The sequence below is a fragment of the Mesocricetus auratus genome, unplaced genomic scaffold (assembly GCF_017639785.1).
Source record: "Mesocricetus auratus isolate SY011 unplaced genomic scaffold, BCM_Maur_2.0 Super-Scaffold_100022, whole genome shotgun sequence".
NCBI lineage: Eukaryota > Metazoa > Chordata > Mammalia > Rodentia > Cricetidae > Mesocricetus > Mesocricetus auratus.
In genome coordinates this window covers 35,461,116-35,480,045 of record NW_024429203.1, presented here as the reverse complement: position 1 = coordinate 35,480,045, position 18,930 = coordinate 35,461,116, and the positions used below count along the sequence as shown (strand labels likewise).

Genomic DNA, 18,930 nt, shown 5'->3' with positions numbered 1-18,930 from the left:
AATTCCTGGCCAGCCTGGTCTACAGAGAGTTCCAGGACAGGCTCCAAAGCTACAGAGAAACCCTGTCTCAAAAAATAAAAATAAAAAAATAAAAAGGCAAGCAATCTGAGTAGTTAAATTATGTGGAGACACAAAAAACATTCCCTTCCCATTAAAAAGAATATTCAAAGGTACTTGCATGTGCGCGCGCACACACACACACACACACACACACACACACACACACACACACACACACACACACACACGGTTAAAAGTCCCAAGGCAAAATGTACAAGAGAAATAGGTAAACGAAGTTGTAACAGCTAGTGAGACAAACCTAAAGTAAGGCCAAGCATTCATAACCAACGATAAGTCTCCATGTCATGATTTGAGAGCTTCTTGATGGCCCAAAAGAAAACCTGTCACAGAATGTGAAAAGGTTTGAAGAACACCAAATTTTCGCAAATGGCACAAATAACTTGTATTTTTCACAGACTATTCCTCAGTAAACTCTGAAATAACTTAAAACAAGTTAGATAACAAATTTCATGAAATTCATCTACATCATTGAACTTTGGTGTTCATTATGCTGTTTACATAATATTTAGTGTCCTTAGGCCAATATTAAATTCCTTAGATCAGAATTTTAGGGAAAACAGACAGAGCAGACATTTTTAACACAGAGATGCACTTTGGGGTATACTGTTCACTCCCACATGTATTTGGTTGTAATAGACTATTACAACCAAATGAAGATAAAGCATCATCACTTCAGTTTTAATTTATTTTTTTGCACTTGGTTTGAAACTGATTTACCTAAGTATAAATGAGAAATACTGAAAACTAAGCAATTGCCACAAAAATCATACACAAAATAATACTCAAACAAAAGTAAGAAGACAAAAAGGTTAGCCAGGAAGACAAGTTTCAACCAGTCCTCCACAGGTGCCTCATGCATTTCAAAGCACCACAATGTATGTATTCATCAGGGCATATGAAAATACTGACACTTCATTCACAAACTTTATTATAAAAGATTCCTCAAAAGCAGCATGTTTTACTAAGCACAGATTTAAAGATGCCCACAAATTTAGCTGTTCAGAGTGAGAATAAGAAGATTAAATCTGAGCTCTTTTATGGTGCTAATTTGCTATTCCCAAATTGTGGAATTGCTCCCAGACATGTGTGTACTCAATAAGTATCTTATAATACTAAGACCTCTGTGTCTAATAGAAAACACCTCAAATTCAGACTTCATTTTCTATGGCAATAACCGTCCAATTCTGGTGTTTGAGTATCATGTATTTATACAGCCAACATTGTTTTCAGTATGTTTCTCTGGATCAGGGACTGTTGACAAAGAAACAAAGCAAAACTTCTTGTAATTCAAACCTTCCACTCTTAGGCTAAGGCATTAGTTCCTGCTAAGATACAATGATCCAAGAGAAGAAACAGAATACCACCTTAAGCCTCTGAAACTGCTGCTGTCCCTGCACTGGGGCAACTGGTGGGGCTGGATGGGCATGGCTCTGGACCACCTGACCTCCATGAGGCTGGACAGCCGTTGGGTGATGATGACTGCCATGAACTGCTGCTATGGTGGGCCCATGACTGCCAGAACTTTGTGGCACAGCTGAAACCTGGGGTGAGCAAAATACAGACAAATTAAGGTTCGTGTATTCTCTCTCAATGCATCTAGAGAAATAACACAAACGCACAGATCATGCCTGTGTACTTCTGTATGCACAAAGACACTAAGAAAACAAAATGTCCCAGAAGAAAAAAAAAAGAATTACTGATGTTACAGCCCACCTATATTTCATGTTTTACAGATGATAAAAATCATTCAATTTCAGCATTGCATGGTGGCACACGTCTTTAATCCCAGCACTAGGGAGGCAGAGGCAGGCTGATCTCTGTGAGTTTGAGGTAAGCCTGAGGTATGTAGGGAGTTCTAGAACAGACAGGGCTCTGATGTGCTCATGCGCACGCGCACTCTAGAAAGGTAGGTAGGTAGGTAGGTAGATAGACAGACTGACTCTCAAAATGTAATAATAATGATAGTAATAATAATTTTCCTAAACACTTCTCCTATTTCAAAACTATTAATCAAAGCCAAAAATGGGAGCTCATGCTTGTAATCTCAACACTTAAAAAGCTAACGAAGCAGCCAGGCATTGGTGGCGCACACCTTTAATTCCATCACTCGGGAAGCAGAGGCAGGTGGATATCAGTGAGTTCGAGGCCAGCCTGGTATACAGAGTAAGTTCCAGGACAGCCTCCAAAACAATACAGAGAAGCCATGTCTGGAAAAACAAAACAAACAAAAGCAAACAAAACAAAAAAGCTAATGAAAGAGGCAGTCCTATATAGTGAATTCCAAGTCAACCTGAGCTACAGAGGGAGATCCTGTCTCTAAAGTCAAGAACAAGTAAATACTAAGGGTGGGGGAGGCAGCTTTAATGTCAGCAGAGCTGACTACTTCATCTCGAAATAAGGAGATTGAGCAACATAAAATTTACTTTCAGAAGTATAAATTTTACACCTCATCTTAGTAAACAACACAGCTTTTCACAAATTCATAAAAATTACTGAGCAGGGGAGAGAAAGAAATAAAACAACTGTATAAAGTCACAAATATAAAGTTTATTAAGAGAATGGGTAAGAAAATATGTATGTAAGAGGCTGGAGATACGGCCCAGCTGACAGAATGCTTGTCGAGTACTCGGGAAGCCTTGGGCTCTATCTCCAGCACTCAGACTTGATGTGCGGGTGATTGCCTGCAATCTGAGCAATTAGAAGAGAGAGGCAGGAAGACCAGAGGTCTTCCTCAGATACATAGCAAATTCAAGGTCAGTCTGGGCTGTAAGAGACCTTATCTCAAAAAAGAAAGAAGGGGGCCGGGGGGATTAAATACACTCTACAAACTGTAATACATGTCTTTCATAAGGGCTATCAATCTGAGCTATTTCAATATATATTTTATAGGTTTTCATAAAACATAATTATATGGACTGAAGATTTGAGCTCAGTGGCACACTGCTTACCCAGAAAGCAAGAGCTATGGATTGGGCCCCTAGATCTTGGAGGGAATGACATAGCAGCATTAATTATTCTTATAAAGGTTTGAAACAGTTGCCTTTCCTATACGTACATACCACTGAGGATACACACAATTGTATCTAACACAGGGCATACCTGTAAATCTATCTGGAAAATAAAAATAATCCCACAAGCAAAACACCTTTGTCTTCTAGTCCTAACTTAATAATCAGCCTCATGTGCAAGCAGTACATTTACTTCACAGGAGATTCCTGAGAAAGTGACACTCAAGTGCTTGCTGGCACACATAAGGGCCTGAGTTCAGTCTCTATCACTGAAAAATTAAATTAAATTAAAAAAAATTCAAGTCATGTGTGGTAGCATACACCTTTAATTACAGCACTTGAAGACAGAGACAGGTAGCCTGGTCTATACCAAGACCTCCAGGCCAGCCAGGGCTACATAGTGAGACCTTGCTTCAAGATGAAAAAGAAAAGAAAAGAAAAAACAGAAAAGGTAGAAGGATTAGGGATGTGTGTTAGTGGTAGAACGCTTGTCTGACATGCACAAGGTACTGGAATCAATCTCAACGAACACAAAATAAGGCAAAGTGACACAAGCCTATAATCTCCCAACTGAGAAGCTGAAGAAGGACAGAAGTCCAAGGCTAGTCTGAGCTATGCAATGAGATCCTGTTTCATAAAGAGAGAAAAGGTCTTGAGGACCGAACAAGAAAGAGAAGAGAAGGCTTAAGGGTTACCTATAGAGGGGAGGACGAGGGGCCAGCAGGTAATAAACAGAGAACTTCAGAGGTCATGGCATGACTTATCTGGTGGTTTTTATACTACCATAAGCATACATTTTAAAACATCTCCATACATATTTCATGAAAAGTTTTTCTTAGTTCTATGCTTTATAAAAATCAGTGTCAATGAATGAAACTACCACCCTCACCCTTTACTCCTTCACCTGGTTCCAGCTTACCTGGTAGTTGGGTGCCACTGAGTACTGAATTCCTGTAGCTGACTGCATGGTCTCAGACACTGCTTCATACACAGGAGGGGCGGGGGCAAGTACCCGGTGCTGATGAGAAAAAGCCTCTGTGCTTCCAGGAACCCTTCGCTGCTGGGCTGCATACACCGGTGACTCCTGGTCATCCAAGCGTCGCTTCATTCTGCACTCATGCTCAGAGATGCACTACAAAACCTGCAAAAACCATAAAATAACACAAAAATAAAATCTCTCCAGTATGATGCAGTTGCCCAAGATTAACGTAAGCCTGATTTTCAGAACTCATCTACCTCATCTTAGAGATGATCACTCAACAGTTTACACACCTTACAGCAAGCAAGTTAGAATGGGAAGACAGGCCCGGGGGTGGTGGCGCACGCCTTTAATCCCAGCACTCGGGAGGCAGAGGCAGGCGGAGCTCTGTGAGTTTGAGACCAGCCTGGTATACAGAGCGAGTTCCAGGACAGCCTCCAAAACAATACAGAGAAACCCTATATGGGGGGGGGAAGAGTGGGAAGACCGAAGCTTAAGGGACAGAGTTTTAATGAATTTGGTAACTAAAACTAAGTTGAAAACAATCTTACAATTAAAAATGCAAAGTTTTAAAATCTCCTTTTCTATTCTCCTGTGGTGGTTTCAATGATAGTGATCATATTTGAATGTTTGGATCCTAGTTGGTGGAATGTTTACAAAGAATTAGGAGGCATGGCCTAGTGGGAGGAGGTGTGTCACTGGGGGGTTCCAAAAGCCCACACTGTTCCCAGTTAGTCCACTCTCTACTCCCTCTCTGCCTCCTAGTCGTATCTCAACATGTAAGCTCTCAGCTACTGCTCCAGCCCCATGCCTGCCCACCTGCTCCTGGCCATGATAATCCTCTGAGCCATAAGCAAGCCTCCAATTAAAATGCTTTTTCCTTTAAATTGTCCTGCTTATGGTGTTTCTTCATACCAATAGAACAGTACCCTAAGGCAGTTTCTAAAATACTGTTATAGCTAATACTAGTAACATACTCACATGCTGCAAATACAACTCTCAAAATTTATGCGTATTATGAGGTGAAACGGGGGAACAGTATTAGATGGGTTTAGTTTCACAAACACCAACTGTTACAACTAAAGCTATCACATAAAGAGTGATGATATACTAGAAGCATGAGGGCAAAGGTCACCTTAAAAAATAATGTACACTTTAAGGGCTGGAGAGATGGCTCACAGGTTAAGAGCACTAAATGGTCTTCCAGAGGTCCTGAGTTCAACCCCAGCAACCACATGGTGGCTCACAGCTATCTGTAATGAGATCTGATGCCCTCTGCAGGCCTGCAGGCATACCTGCAGGCAGAACACTGTATACATAGTAAATCAAAAAAAAATGTACATTTTAAAACCTTCCTGTTTTCAAGTAATTTTCAGCACCTCAAACTAAAAGAGAATGACAGAATTGATAACTTGACTTCCAAGCTTCCTAGTTTCTTTTCTCACATTCTTCACATACAAGAAGTTTCTTCAGCTTAATAATACCTTTGTAGGGGGCATTCTTGTCCAAGAGTATACAGTCTAAATGCACTGTGCCCAGGAACTCACTTGAGTTTTTCCCGAGCATTTCTGACATCAGTATCATTAACACAAATATACTACACTTAAGAAGGAATACTTGGCAGAGGCAGGTGGATCGCTGTGAGTTCGAGGCCGGGCTGGACCGACAGCCTCCAAAACAATACAGTGTCTCGAAACCCTGTCTCGAAAAACCAAAAAAAGAAAAAAGAAAAAAAGAAAAAAGAAGAAGGAGGAATACTTGGAAGCCAGCAAGATGGCTCAGTGAGTAAAAGTGCTTGCTGCCAAGACCGACAATCTAAACTCAGTCCCTGAAGCCAACATTATGGCAAAGGAAAGGCAAACTGCAATTGTCCTCTGACCTTCACACATACACACACCTTGGCATGCGAAAATGTGTGCACAGAAGAAATACTACACAAATGGAAGAGGGGCTGGAGAAAGATGTTTCAGTGGTTAAGAGTGCTTACTGCTCCATCACGAGGTCCAATCACAACCCCATACCTCTTAGGTCACAGTTCCCTGTAAACCCCTCCTAGACAGCATACAGCCTCTGCAGAAACTGCACACTTGAGTGTACACAGACACAGTCCCTACCCCGCCCCCAAACACACACAAACACACACCCACACTTAAAAATAAAACAAATCAACAGGCAGGCAGACAGTATACTCGGGCTAAGGAATGCTCAATCAGGAATGCACTTGCTATGCAAACATGAGGATCTAAGTGTAACCTCCAGAATTCATAAAACAAACTGGGGGCAGGGGAGGTGGCTCACCGGTTAAGAGCACTGGCCCGTTCAGAGGGCTCAGGTTTGAGTTCCAGCACCCACACATCAGCTTACAACAGTAACTCTGGTGCCAGGGGGTCTGACACCTGCTAAGGGCCTCCAGGGGCACCAAGCATGCAAGTAGTGCACAGACATGCATGCAAAAACCACCCATATGTACAAAGAAAGTTAATGTATAAAAAACTTAAAAGACATCAACCCTATTTAAAGAAGACAAAAATTATAGTTATGGCCAGACTTGGTATTGGGGGCAGCCTGCAGGAGAATTGCAATTTCAAAGTTCAAAGCCACTTAATGTGACTATTTCACAACCAATTTCTTTAAAGGGCGGGGCAGCTAGCATCTGTAAGTCTGATGCAGAAGTAGTGGGTGGGCCAGAGATAGACAGAATCTCTAGAGCTCGCTGGCCAGCTAGTCTAGCCAAGTTGGAGTGTTCCAGATTCAGGAACAGACTTTGCACATGTACGTACACACACACACACACACACACACACACACACACACACACACACACACACACACACACGAATTAAATGAAGGGGAAATTCAGTAATGGCTAAGATTTAGTAAATTATTCCCCATATCTGAAAACTCTTTTAATAAAATAATAAAAGCCATTATATCTAATTTGAGTCTATTCATCCTTCTCTTCACACAAGTCTAAAAAAGAAGCAGCCCTCCCAAGGACCCTTGCCCCACCAAGACCACTTCTATTGTCTGTTACCATCACTCACAACCTACCTGTCATTCTTTTTCTTTTTTTGTCAGAGTTTCTCTGGGTAGCTTTGTAGACCAGGCTGGTCTTGAACTCACAGAGATCTGCCTGACTCTGCCTCCCGAGTGCTGGGATTAAAGGCGTGCGCCACCAACGCCCGACTCTACCAGTCATTCTTACACTCATCTTTGAAACAAGACCTCGGACTTTTCTGACCAGCACAAACCTATGCTGGGCTCTCAAACAGTAACACCTTGCAAGCTATTTTTTAATATTATCTTTTCAAAAACTTCAAACTACAGATATACCCTGGTCTTTAACTTTAGATACAAGAATTATTCCCCAAGTTTGTGTGTGATGTAGTACGTCCAACTTAGTTAACTACAGTTGAACAGATACTACATTTAAAAATCATTTAAAATGCCTTACTGGTTATGTTTCCCTATGAAAAACTAACTTACTTAGTAAAACATTAAAAAAAAACCAACCTTATACACATTAAAAGATTATAAACACACATTTACACACGCTATTTTAGAGCTAGAGAAATAACTCAGAGGACCCAGGTTCAGTTCCCAGTACCCACATAGTGGCTCACATGCTATTTCACAACCAAAGTGTCACAGGTCACTAAACCTCAACCCATTTGGGGAAGAGAAACCAGGTCTAATAAATGGATAGATTACAAAGTCCTTAAGAATCACTGGCTGCAGGCCAGGTGTTGGTGGCGCACACCTTTAACCCCAGCACTCAGGAGGCAGAGGCAGGTGGATTTCTGTGAGTTCAAGGCCAGCCTGGTCTACAGAGCAATTTCCAGGACAGCCTCCAAACAATACAGAGAAACCCTGTCTCAAAAAACCAACCAACCAACCAACCAACCAACCAAACAAACAAACAAAATCACTGGCTGCTACTTACAGCCACAAATGAAACCAGAGTTTGGATTTAGTTAGTTAATCTTTTAAGATTAATCTCTACCAAAAGCCAATATTTTATAAATGATAAACCAAACCAAGTGTGTATGAAGAACACAGCACCGAACTATGAAAAAATTGAGTATTTGTCATACACTAGATTCTAGCCAAACTCTTGAAATTTTGTAGCTTTGGTCCTATTTTAAGTTTTTGTGAAGCTCAAATGCTAGTCTACGAGCCAGTTTATAGAAAAATGAAAAAATAAGATAAAGATTATAGTGACTTTTTCACTGGTTAAGTATTAAAAACACTTTAATTTGTGAGATCATGTTTTTAACCTTTGTTTTATTGTATTTTCTTTTACATTTAAATTTTTTAAATGTGTGTGGGTGTTTTACCTCTATGTATATCTGTGTATAACATGTGCCTGGTGCCTGATTAGTACAAACAAGAGTCAAGCCAGGAGGTGGTGGCCCACACCTTTTGATCCCATCAGATTAAAGGCAGATGAATCCCTGTGTTTGAGGCAAGACTGATCTGCAGAGCCAAGTTCCAGGACAGTCAGTGCTACACAGAAATCCTGTGTCAAAGAAGCAAACAAACAAAAAGTAAAAGTAACTGTAATATGTGGGGTTCTGGGCTGGATCAAACCCAGGACCTTGTGCAGGCTAAGCAAGTACCATTAAGTTACTTCACTAGTCAGTAAATAATTTTATGACTCCAAGAGATCCAACACCCTCTTCTGTCATTCCCAAGATGCACATACATACACAGAGGCAAAACATCCCTACACACAAATAATCTCAAGTTTGATTTTTAAAATATAAACCAAATTTCTAAAATTCCTTAGTCTAGAAAATTATTCCCAGGCCGGGTGTTGGTGGCACACACCTTTAATCCCAGCACTCGGAAGGCAGAGGCAGGTTGATCTCTGTTGAGTTCAAGGCTAGCCTGGTCTACAGAGTGAGTGCCAGGACAGGTATTACACACAGAGAAACCCTGTCAGGAAAAACAAAAACAAAGACTTTCACTGAAGTCAGAATGCTTATGACCTCCTCATGACCTCCTCAGCACTCAGGAGGTAGAAGCAAGTTGCAGATCAGCAGGCCTACATAGAAGTTCTAGACCAGCTAGTGCTTTACATGACTCTGCTTCAGAAAACAGCACCCAAAACAAAACACATACACTCAAAATTAAAACCACAACCAAACAAAAGCCCCTTCTTTAAGTCAGGTGTGTCTGGAGGGAAGGAATCTTCCTTTACCTTCCAGAACCCATTCCTTCCTTCATCTAGTCTAGCAATTTCTGGGGCGGTGGATAACACCAATGTTGGGGTTAATTTAATTTGATGCCAAGTGTTAGAATTAAGCTACAATCCCAGTCACCCCATTTTTGTTTTTGAAACAAGTTACTCAGGCTGGCCTCAAGCTCATCCTTACTTTTAGGAAGACTCTGTCTTCTGAAGAGCTGGGATTAAGGCTTGAGTCATAAGACTCTTTGTAGACACTCCTCATACTATAGAAAACTGGTTCTAATATATGTACCACCCCTCCCATGAATACTAAAATCCATGGACATTCAAGTCTTTTATACAAAATGTAATATTTGCACATAATCTATGTATCTTCCAGCATATTCTCCCATATACTTCAATGTCTAGGCAATTTGCCACACTCTGCAAACACTTGTTAAACTGTATTTTCTAAAGAACAGAAAGTCTGTATGTAATCAGTATCAATGTGTTTTTTTCCTCCAAATATTTTTGATCTTAGGTTGGCTGAAGCCATCAATGTGGAACTTATAGAAATGAAGGTTGAATGTTCTAAATTCACAGAAGAAAAATGACAGTAATAGTTAATATACATGGAATAACAGATACTACTCTACAGAGTTTACAAACATTAACAACCCTTCCAACAATACTGTAAGTTCTGCCATTCTCCATTTCATTTCTTACTTTCTGCTCTTGAGACAAGATGTTGATATATAACAGCAATCTGGTTTCTACCTCATAATCCCTCTGCCTTTGCCTCCAGTACTGGGATTACAGGCATGCAGCACTTAACTTGGATCTATTCTCTACTTTATAAATGAGGAAAACTCAAACACAAAGATTAGAAAGACTGGAGATAATGTTTTGCCCCCCAAAAGCTTCAAAACTAGCTGGGATGTCTGATTAATCAAAGACATGAGAAATAATATGCTACCTAAAGTAAAAACTAAAAGAAAACGTCAGTCCTGTGGACAAGAATATATGGAATACTGTTGGGGGCCTTCCCCTTATAGTTTATTACAGTGTCTAACTGAGTGCTTGCACAATAGCATTGTGGCACAAGTACAAAGGTCCGAGGACAACTTTTGGAGTCATTCTCACCTTCCACCTGGCTGAGACAGGGTTTTTCTTGTTTTCTGCCTTGAAGTTTACTTTAGGCTAGTTGGTTCATGAGATTCCAGAAGATTATCCTGTCTCCACCTCCCACCTATAGGAGTTCTCTGGGACCGCAAGTGCATACTACCATGTCCTGCTTTTCACTTGGATTCCAGACTGAACTCAGGTTGTCAGGCCTGTGTTGGAAAGAGCTTTTACTCATGTCTCACTGGGTTGGAAGCTTTTAAAAGAACAGTCTAAGCTGGGCAGTGGTGATGCACATCTTTAGTCCCAGCATTCTGGAGGCAGAGGCAGGCCAATCTGTGTTTTAAGGCCAGCCTGGTCTACACAGCAAATTCCAAGATAGCCAGGGCTACACAGAGAAACTCTGTCTCAATATCTATCTGTCTGTCTGTCTGTGTCTCTGTTTCTCTGCCCCCCCCCACAATTTAGTTGTCAAGTAATTTATGAAAATTTAAAATGAGCTCTATGAAAATTTAAAATGTGCACACTATTTAACCTACCCAATTCACTCTGGGTCTCTGGCCTACACATCTGTCAAATCTAACTACTAAAGCAGAGTATGAAAAGCAAAGTGCCTGGCATTAGCTAACCAACCTCCACCCATAATTCGAGAAATTGAACAACTATTATGGAAATCAGTGCTTACCCTCAAGACATATTAAGTGAAAATAGGCCACAGAAAATGTACACCATGAACAGATGTATATGCACATGTGTGCACACACACACCCCACACTCACATACACCCCACACTCAATACTTGTATATTCTACTATATATAAATTCTATATCAAAAGGAAAAATACTGACTGGCAAGATTTGCTGTCAAGCCTAACAACCTGAGCCTGATCCCTAGAAACCATAGCTGGAAGGAGAGACTGACGTCTTCAAGTTGTCCAATTTCCACAAAAGTGCTGTGGAACATACATACACACTATGGAACACACTAATAGTCAAGTGGAAAACTACTATCAACAAATATCGGGATATACATGTTTGTCAAGTACTTACATAAGTGTCTACAATATTACTGAGAAATAAATCAAGAAAAACTTCAGGGGCTGGAGAAACGGCTTGGCAGTTAACAGTGCATATGCATACTTCTCTTGCAGAGAACCTGAGTTCAATTCCTAACAGCCATGTTAGGTAGCTCACAAGCAGCTGTAACTCCAGTTCCAGGGAATCCAACTTCTGGCTTCACTGAGCACCTGTATTTACACACACATACACACACACACACACACACACACACACACACACACACACACTTAAAACAAAAAAGCCTCATAAGGGCTGGAGAGATAGCTCAGCAGGTAAGAGCACTTGCTTCTATGAGGACGACTTAGAACAAGAGAATTTGATTTCACAATGATGCTATATCCTCCATCATCAGAATTACCGTTAAGATACCTAAGGACATTCAACAGTTCAGAGTAGGCACATGGTTGTCTTGTGTCTCTCCTGTAGTGTCTCCTCTTCCTTCACTTCCAAGTGCAACATCCCTCCTCTACACCTCCTACAGCAAGCACGCTGTAGCTGATTCTGGTCTACACAGAACGAGTTCCAGGACAGCCAGGGTCACTTATCTCCAAAAACAAATAAACGAAACAAAAAAGATGTATTTGTTTTGCCTGCATATCTGCCTGGTGCCCACTAGACCAGAAGAAGACATCAAATCACCTGAACTGGAATTAAAGATGGTTGTGAGTCACCATGGTGCTAAGAATTCAACCTTGGGTCCTCTGGAATAGTCAATGCTCTTGTAACTACTGAACCATCTCTCCAGCCTCCCCAACCCCAATCTCTTTTCTCAAAGTCAAAAGTACACAGATAGCACCTCAAAATAAATAACACAATCACTACAATTCCACCTCTGGATATGGATCCAAGAACTAAAATCAAGAACTGTAACAATATCTGAACACCATATTCTCTGAGAATTATTCATAAAAAGCTCAGTGGTGAAGCACACTAACTGCTCTTCCAGAGGACCAGAGTTCTGTAACTCTAATTACAGATGCCCTCCCTCTTCTGGCCTTTTTGGGCACCAGGTATGCACATACATACTTGTAGGTAAAACATAAGTAGAAAATGAAAATAGACAAATTCACAAAGTAGAAAAAAACATGTCAACTGAAAGAATGACTGTGGTATGTACATATATGAGAATAGTACGGTTCTTAAACAGGAGGGAAATTCTGGCATATACTACGACATCAAATGAATTGGGAGGACAAAAACTTGATAAAAGAAGCCAATCACAAAAGATAAAATGAGTGTGCCAAGTATGGTGGCACAGGCCTTTAACTCCAGCACTCAAGAGGCAGGGGCAGGTAAAAACTCTCTGAGTTCCAGGCAAGCCAGGGATATGTGAGACCCTGCCTCAATCAATCAATCAATCAATCAATCAATCAATCAATCAATCAATCAATCAATCAGGGGTAGGGACTAGAGAAGAGAGCTCAGCAATTAAGCATTCACTGTTCTTGCAGAGGATCAGAGTTTGGCCCCTAGCAACAGTATCAAGCAGTTCATAACCATCTTAACCACAACTTCAGGAGATCCACTATCCCTGGTACCTGCATCCACATGTATACTTACCGGTGAGGAGAAGTGGACTGGGGGTGGGCTGGGGGAAGGTGTGGGCTAGGAGGAGGTGAGAGGGAAGGGGAAGAAGGGTGGAAGGGAGAACTGTGGTTGGAATGTAAAATGAAATAAGAAAAAAAGACTTACTGTTTCATGTGTGTAAGCTTCAACAGTGGAGGATGAGCAAGTTCTGGAGGTGATGGCAGTGAAGGCTACACCAGAGTGTGAATGTACTTAATGCCAAAGTAGACTAAAAATACCAAGAAAGTTAAATCATAACAGCAATGTTTATGCCTTATATATTTTGAATTCATTCATTTTGGGGGGGAAACGTGCATATCAGGTGGGGTGTTGTGTGTGTGTATGTGTCAGAGGTCTACTTATAGGAGTGAGTCTTAGGGATCAAACTCAAGGCTATCAGGCTTGACAACAATTATTTTTATGTGCTGAGCCATCTTGGCTGGCCCACATTTGTTTCTTTATGAGTTAGGCTCTCTCCCATGTGCATAGGCTGGCCACAAACTCACTATGTAGTTCAAACTGCCCTTCCAACTTACCTCCCAAGTACTAGGATTGTAGGCTTGTCCCCATACTTGGTCTCATGAAATCTTGGAGGCTGAACCCAGGGTTCAGGCACAGGAAGCAAACTCACATCCCTCTCACACACAACTAGTTTTTTTAAGTACACACACTACTCTATCATTAAAGCAGAGGACCTCTACGTGGCTGAGGGGACTGGGGGCAAGCTACCTGAATTCAGATCCTGTCTAAACCTCTCCCCTTAGTCACTCATTCTGTGTTTCTGAGGCCCAGGCTGATTTAATCCCCCTAAGTAGCCAAGGACTGCCTTGAATACCTGATCTTCCTGCCTCCATCTCCCAAGTGCTGAGATTATAGTCTTTTTTCACTTAAAAAATTAACCATTTAAATGTGTATGATTTGTAAGTGTGCACTCACACAAAAGTCAAAGAATAGCTTGTGGCACTGTTTTCTCCATCTACTTTTATATGGGTTCCAGGGATCAAACTCAGGTCTTCAAGCCCTGGTAACAAGTGTTGTACCTGTTGAGCCATACTGTTGCCCCTATTTAGTTTGCATGTGTGCATGTGCAAGCCTGAAGTCAACTTCAGCTATCACTCCTGTAAGTCCATCTTGATTTCTGAAACAGGTTCCTTTACTGGCTTGGGGTTGGCTAGTCCCAGGGATCCTCCTACAATCTACTCCTCCCCCCAGTATTAGAAGCTCAAGCCCAGGCTACCACACACTTCAGATTTCTATGGTCAGTTTTTCAAGTATGTTCCAGGAATAGGACAAGTCCTTTGCTTGCATAGCATCTTTACTGACAGGCATTTCCCCAGCTCCATGCCTTAATGTATTTATCATTGTTGGGAGGTGGCAGAGCTGTGATGGTCAGAAGACAACTTTCAGGAGTCTATGCTCTTCTTCTACAACAGGTTCCTGGGATCTAACCCAGTCATAAGAGTTTGCATGGCACCAGGCAGTGGTGACACACACCTTTAATGCCAGAACTCGGCAGGCAGAGACAGGTGGATGGATGACTGTGAGCTCCAGGCCAGCCTGGTCTACAGAGTGACTTGCAGGATAGCCTTCAAAACAACAGAGAAACCCTGTGTGTGTGGGGGGGGGGGGGGGGATTGCATGGCAAGTGTCTTTACCTACTGAAGCCACATCATCAGACAGCTTTAACTTTTAAAACACAAACTTCAAGTCAAAGATGTAATCCTAGTGAAGGCAGCCTGGGCTACAGAGTGAATGTAGCTAAATGAATAGCCCTTTTCACCATTCCACAATTCAAAGCTGCCATAAAACTTAAATTACATGTGTGTACACCACTCACACAGACATTTATATATACACACACACACCCCTTAAACACATTAGCAAAAGTACAGTGCCAGGAGCAGAGTCATAGTTCAATAAATGTAAATCCTTACTATAAGACAGAAGCTACTGTTTGACAATACATGTACTATAGAGAACATACAAAGATAAAATTTAACATACTTTTTTAGCTGGGGGAATTATCTGAAACTAGAAAGCACTACACTAGATTACTAAAGGCCATGAACACAACCCCTGAACTTTAAAAGAAATTACCAGACTAAAGCTGACCTGGATAGCTTTTCAGTATATTGGCTGCTTTGTCAAGAGGATTGCGTTTTGCCAGAAATCTTGCCAAATTAATACCCATTTTGATTCTTAAAAAAGAAAAAAATTCTTTAGGTGAACTACTTAAGGCCTGAATTTTAAAAACAATTAATACTTTATTTTTAGATATATTTCTATTACTTTTAACTATGTGTATGGATGTGGGGAACATAGGCACCTATGTTCAGGTATCCACTGAGGCCCCAGAGCTCCAGTTACAGGTTGACATGGGTACTGAAAATGAATTCAGGCTCTCTGCAAGAGCTTAGCCATCTGTCCAGGCTCTCAAATGCTATTTTAACCTTGAATAAAACTAAAGCATATAATACTGATGTATGGGAAAGTACAAAGAACCATAAGCAGGTTCTTACTTTAATCTTTTTAAATTTTATGTGCATTGGTGTTTTGCCTGAATGTGTATATGTGTGAGGATACTGGATCCCCTCGAACTAGAGTTAGACAGTTGTGAGATGTCATGTGGTTGCTGGGAATTGAACTCAGGTCCTCTGGAAGAACAGCCACTGCTCTTAAGCACTGAACCATCTCTCCAGTTCCTCTTACTTGAATTTTTAAAACCTACTACTTGTGACTCCAGCATACTATCTAGACTACACATTCTGTAAGAATATATCTTATGCCTGGTTGTGGTGGCACATGCCTTTAATCCTGGCCCTTGGAAGGCAGAGACAGGTAGAACTCGTTGAGTTCCAGGCCAATATGGTCTACAGTTCCAGGACAGCCAGAGCAACAAAGAGAAACCCTGTCACAAACAAACAACCCCCCCAAAATATGAATTAGGTCATTAGTATTTCCCAGACTGCACTTGAAATGATAGAATTAACTATGGGTTGGCAAAAAGTTCCTAAAAAGGAACGTATTCTCTACTACCTTTTTAAGTTTATACATCTGTAAAACATCCAAGTTCCTATTTTTTAACCTCCACATCAATTCTCTTATTATTGCTGTTGTTACGTCTTTAGCTGAAAAGTAAATACTTAACCTCTCCATTAAGTACTGCACAGTGCATGATTTTCAGGCTGTACTGAATAATGGATAAATGTCAAACTTTTTTTTTAAATCTAGAATTTAACTGCAGTATGACTAAGCACAGACTATGAGTTGGAAAGATGGCTCAGTACAGAGGACCTGAGTTGATTCCCAGGCCCTTGTCAGGTGGCTTACAACCACCTGTTAACTCCAGCTATAGGGGATCTGACACCCTATTTTGACCTTTGCAAGCATATGCACATGTTTGAGCACACATGAGCGTCCCCCCCAACACACACCCCACACTTTAAACATTCTTATTCAGACACAGGTGCATAGGAATTCAATGTTTACTTTTCATCAAAAGTTATTTCTTCAATAGCCAACGATATCCCATCTAATACGGTTGCCTATGCAATAAATTCATAATTGCCAAAGTAATTCTCCAGCACAGGTTGGTAGGCTATGCTACACAGGTTTCATCAGAAGTTCAACCTACTTTGTATCTAAAAAGAGCAACATTAAGCTTTATGGACTAACCATTACAGGAAAATCAAAAGAACAAAAGAATACTAAATTCTAGTTTACGTTTGTGGAACTAAGCTTATGTAACAAAACCTTCAGTAGAGAAATTAAGAGTATCTTACTTAACTTAAAAAAAGTTTTTGAAGCCAGCCAGGGATACAGAGTGAAAGCCCTAACTTAGAAAGAGAAAAAAGACCTGGTGTATAGCCTAGTGTCCCTAGTGTCTCAGATAAACTCCAACACGCGCAACCATTAAAAAAAAAATCTTTGTCAGAGACCTGTTTTGAGATTAAAATGTAAATTTAAACATTTCAGTAAAAAATAAAATCTCACCTTTGTGAGCAGCTCCAAGGGCAAAACTAAGTTTAAAGTCCTAAAGTACCAAAATAGTCGAAAATTTTAGCTGTCTACCCACTACTCCTCTGATGCGGATCGCAAATTTTAGGCATCTGCCCAATACTCTTCTGATGCGAAGTCTCCACCTGGTAAAGCCACAGTAGCTGAACATCAAGAGAAGTCCAGGAAAGGTTGGCGCCCTCCACATTTCCAGCCCCTGATGATTCTGCCCCTCCCCCACCAGTCACTGCCGCGGAAGCATGGGCACAACACCAGCCGCACCCCACCGCAGGCACTCCTGAGGACGCTGAGCATCTCCTCCCAATAATTACGCCTAAGAGGAGCAGCTGACCACGCTTGTACTCTCTTAGCTGTTACGGCACCATCCACGATGCTAACAGCAAAGTAGAGAAGAGTGCAGCTCTGGGCCCCGATGCCCTAGGCAGAATAGATGGAGAAGCCACAGCATGAAGTCCGAACACCTCCACCGCTCCCGGTCTACAAGAGCCCCTCCCACCCAAAGGGACGGAAGGCGGGGCAGACGCAGAGCCCCAACTCCAGGCCAGACGCGACAGCGGGCTTTCCCCAGCGCCGCTTCATTGCCAAGGAGGCGGAAACCCCGGCGGGGGCGGTACCGGAGGGGCGTGGCATCGCAGCCCCGAACGCGCCTTCCGGCCAACCGGATCCCACGAAGGCGGGGGAACACGGGCTTCACGCCCCCTCGCCGCCGCGCCCTAAAAGCAGCACGCGGCAGACCCCCTTCCTGTCCCGCACACCCCGCGGCCCAAAGCAATGCAGTCCAAGGCCCCACCCACACGGAGGGGAGAAGGGGCGGGGCCGCAACAGCGGGCATTAAGCGCCAGCCCGTCCCGCCCCTTTCTCCACCACCGCACGCGCGCCGGCCCCGCCTCTGATCGGCGGGACGAGGGCCCGCCCCTCCGTGCGCACCGGGACTACGCTCTCCTCCCCCCTCCCGCACGGAGTGCGGCCCCGCTCCGCCCCCCATAGCCACGCACGGGAAGCCGAGGTCAGCCCCCCCCCGAAAACACACGCCCTCCAGTCCCAGGTTACCCGCCACCCAGATGCCGGGTGGACCGCGACGCGGCGTGCTCTCACCGCAAAAGCTCCAGCCACTCAGCCTGCGCGTCGCTCCCGGCGTGAGCCTCGCACCCAGCACGGAGGCCCCGGAACGGCGCGGGCACAGGCCCGCAAAAGCGGACTGGCAACCTCCTTTGCGCTCACGAAGCGGTCACAGGCCTGGGTGCCCAGACTGGGAAGGAGGGAGGGAGGGAGGGAAACTCTAAGGGGGGAAGGGGAGGGGGGAAGATGGAGAAACCGTCTCTGCCGCCTCTACCGCCGCGGCCGCTTCTCTGTTACCCGGGAAATCCCGCCCACTCCCAGCCCGCCCCGCCGAGGGAAGGCTTAACCTCGCACCGTCACGGGATATTTTAGCCATCGGTCAAAGGTTTAGCCAATCACCGCACCGTACAAACCTACACCCGCCTCCTTCCATCGCTGGGAGGGGAGGGCGAGGCGCTCACCTTCTCCACGCCCCTATTGGCGGGGAGCGTCCCTAGCTCAACCCCGCCTATTGGAGACTGATTGTCGAATCCCTCCCCCCGGGCTGCAATATTATTGGAGGAAGAAAAGCACCTTGTCACATCTCATTGGAGAGTCCCACATATCCCTCCCCATTACCGCCCCAGCCACAGGCCTAACAAATCGGCTCCCGCCTCCGCCGGTCACCGCATTGGAAGGCTACCTTTGGTTCTCTCGCAGCCTCAGGAAGGTAAGTAACCAATGTGCGGTAAAAATGTCCGTAAGTGAGACTGACTCCACCCACCCCACTGCTGGGCCAGGCCTCGCCTCCAACAATCTGATTGGATTATCTTGGCGCCGGTAGGAGCCGCCATTGGACACGGCGCCGG

The 18,930-nt window shown here is 43.1% G+C and overlaps 1 protein-coding gene across 4 annotated transcripts in view; it reads right to left on the bottom strand.

The window, feature by feature from the left end:
- Sin3a (SIN3 transcription regulator family member A) overlaps nucleotides 1-18,930 on the bottom strand; it is a 59,908-nt gene that overhangs the window by 37,406 nt on the left and 3,572 nt on the right. For 2 of the 4 annotated variants that reach the window (XM_040730161.1, XM_040730163.1), the window contains exons 2-3: nucleotides 4,009-4,230; nucleotides 1,446-1,622 (exon numbers count right to left, since the gene is read on the bottom strand). In XM_040730161.1, coding sequence (XP_040586095.1) covers nucleotides 1,446-1,622; nucleotides 4,009-4,197 — 366 coding nt within the window. In that variant the 5' untranslated portion in view covers nucleotides 4,198-4,230. Of the gene's footprint in view, nucleotides 1-1,445; nucleotides 1,623-4,008; nucleotides 4,231-16,999; nucleotides 17,205-18,118; nucleotides 18,319-18,930 lie in introns of those variants that run through there. The other 2 variants (XM_040730160.1, XM_040730162.1) reach the window with 2 other exon arrangements.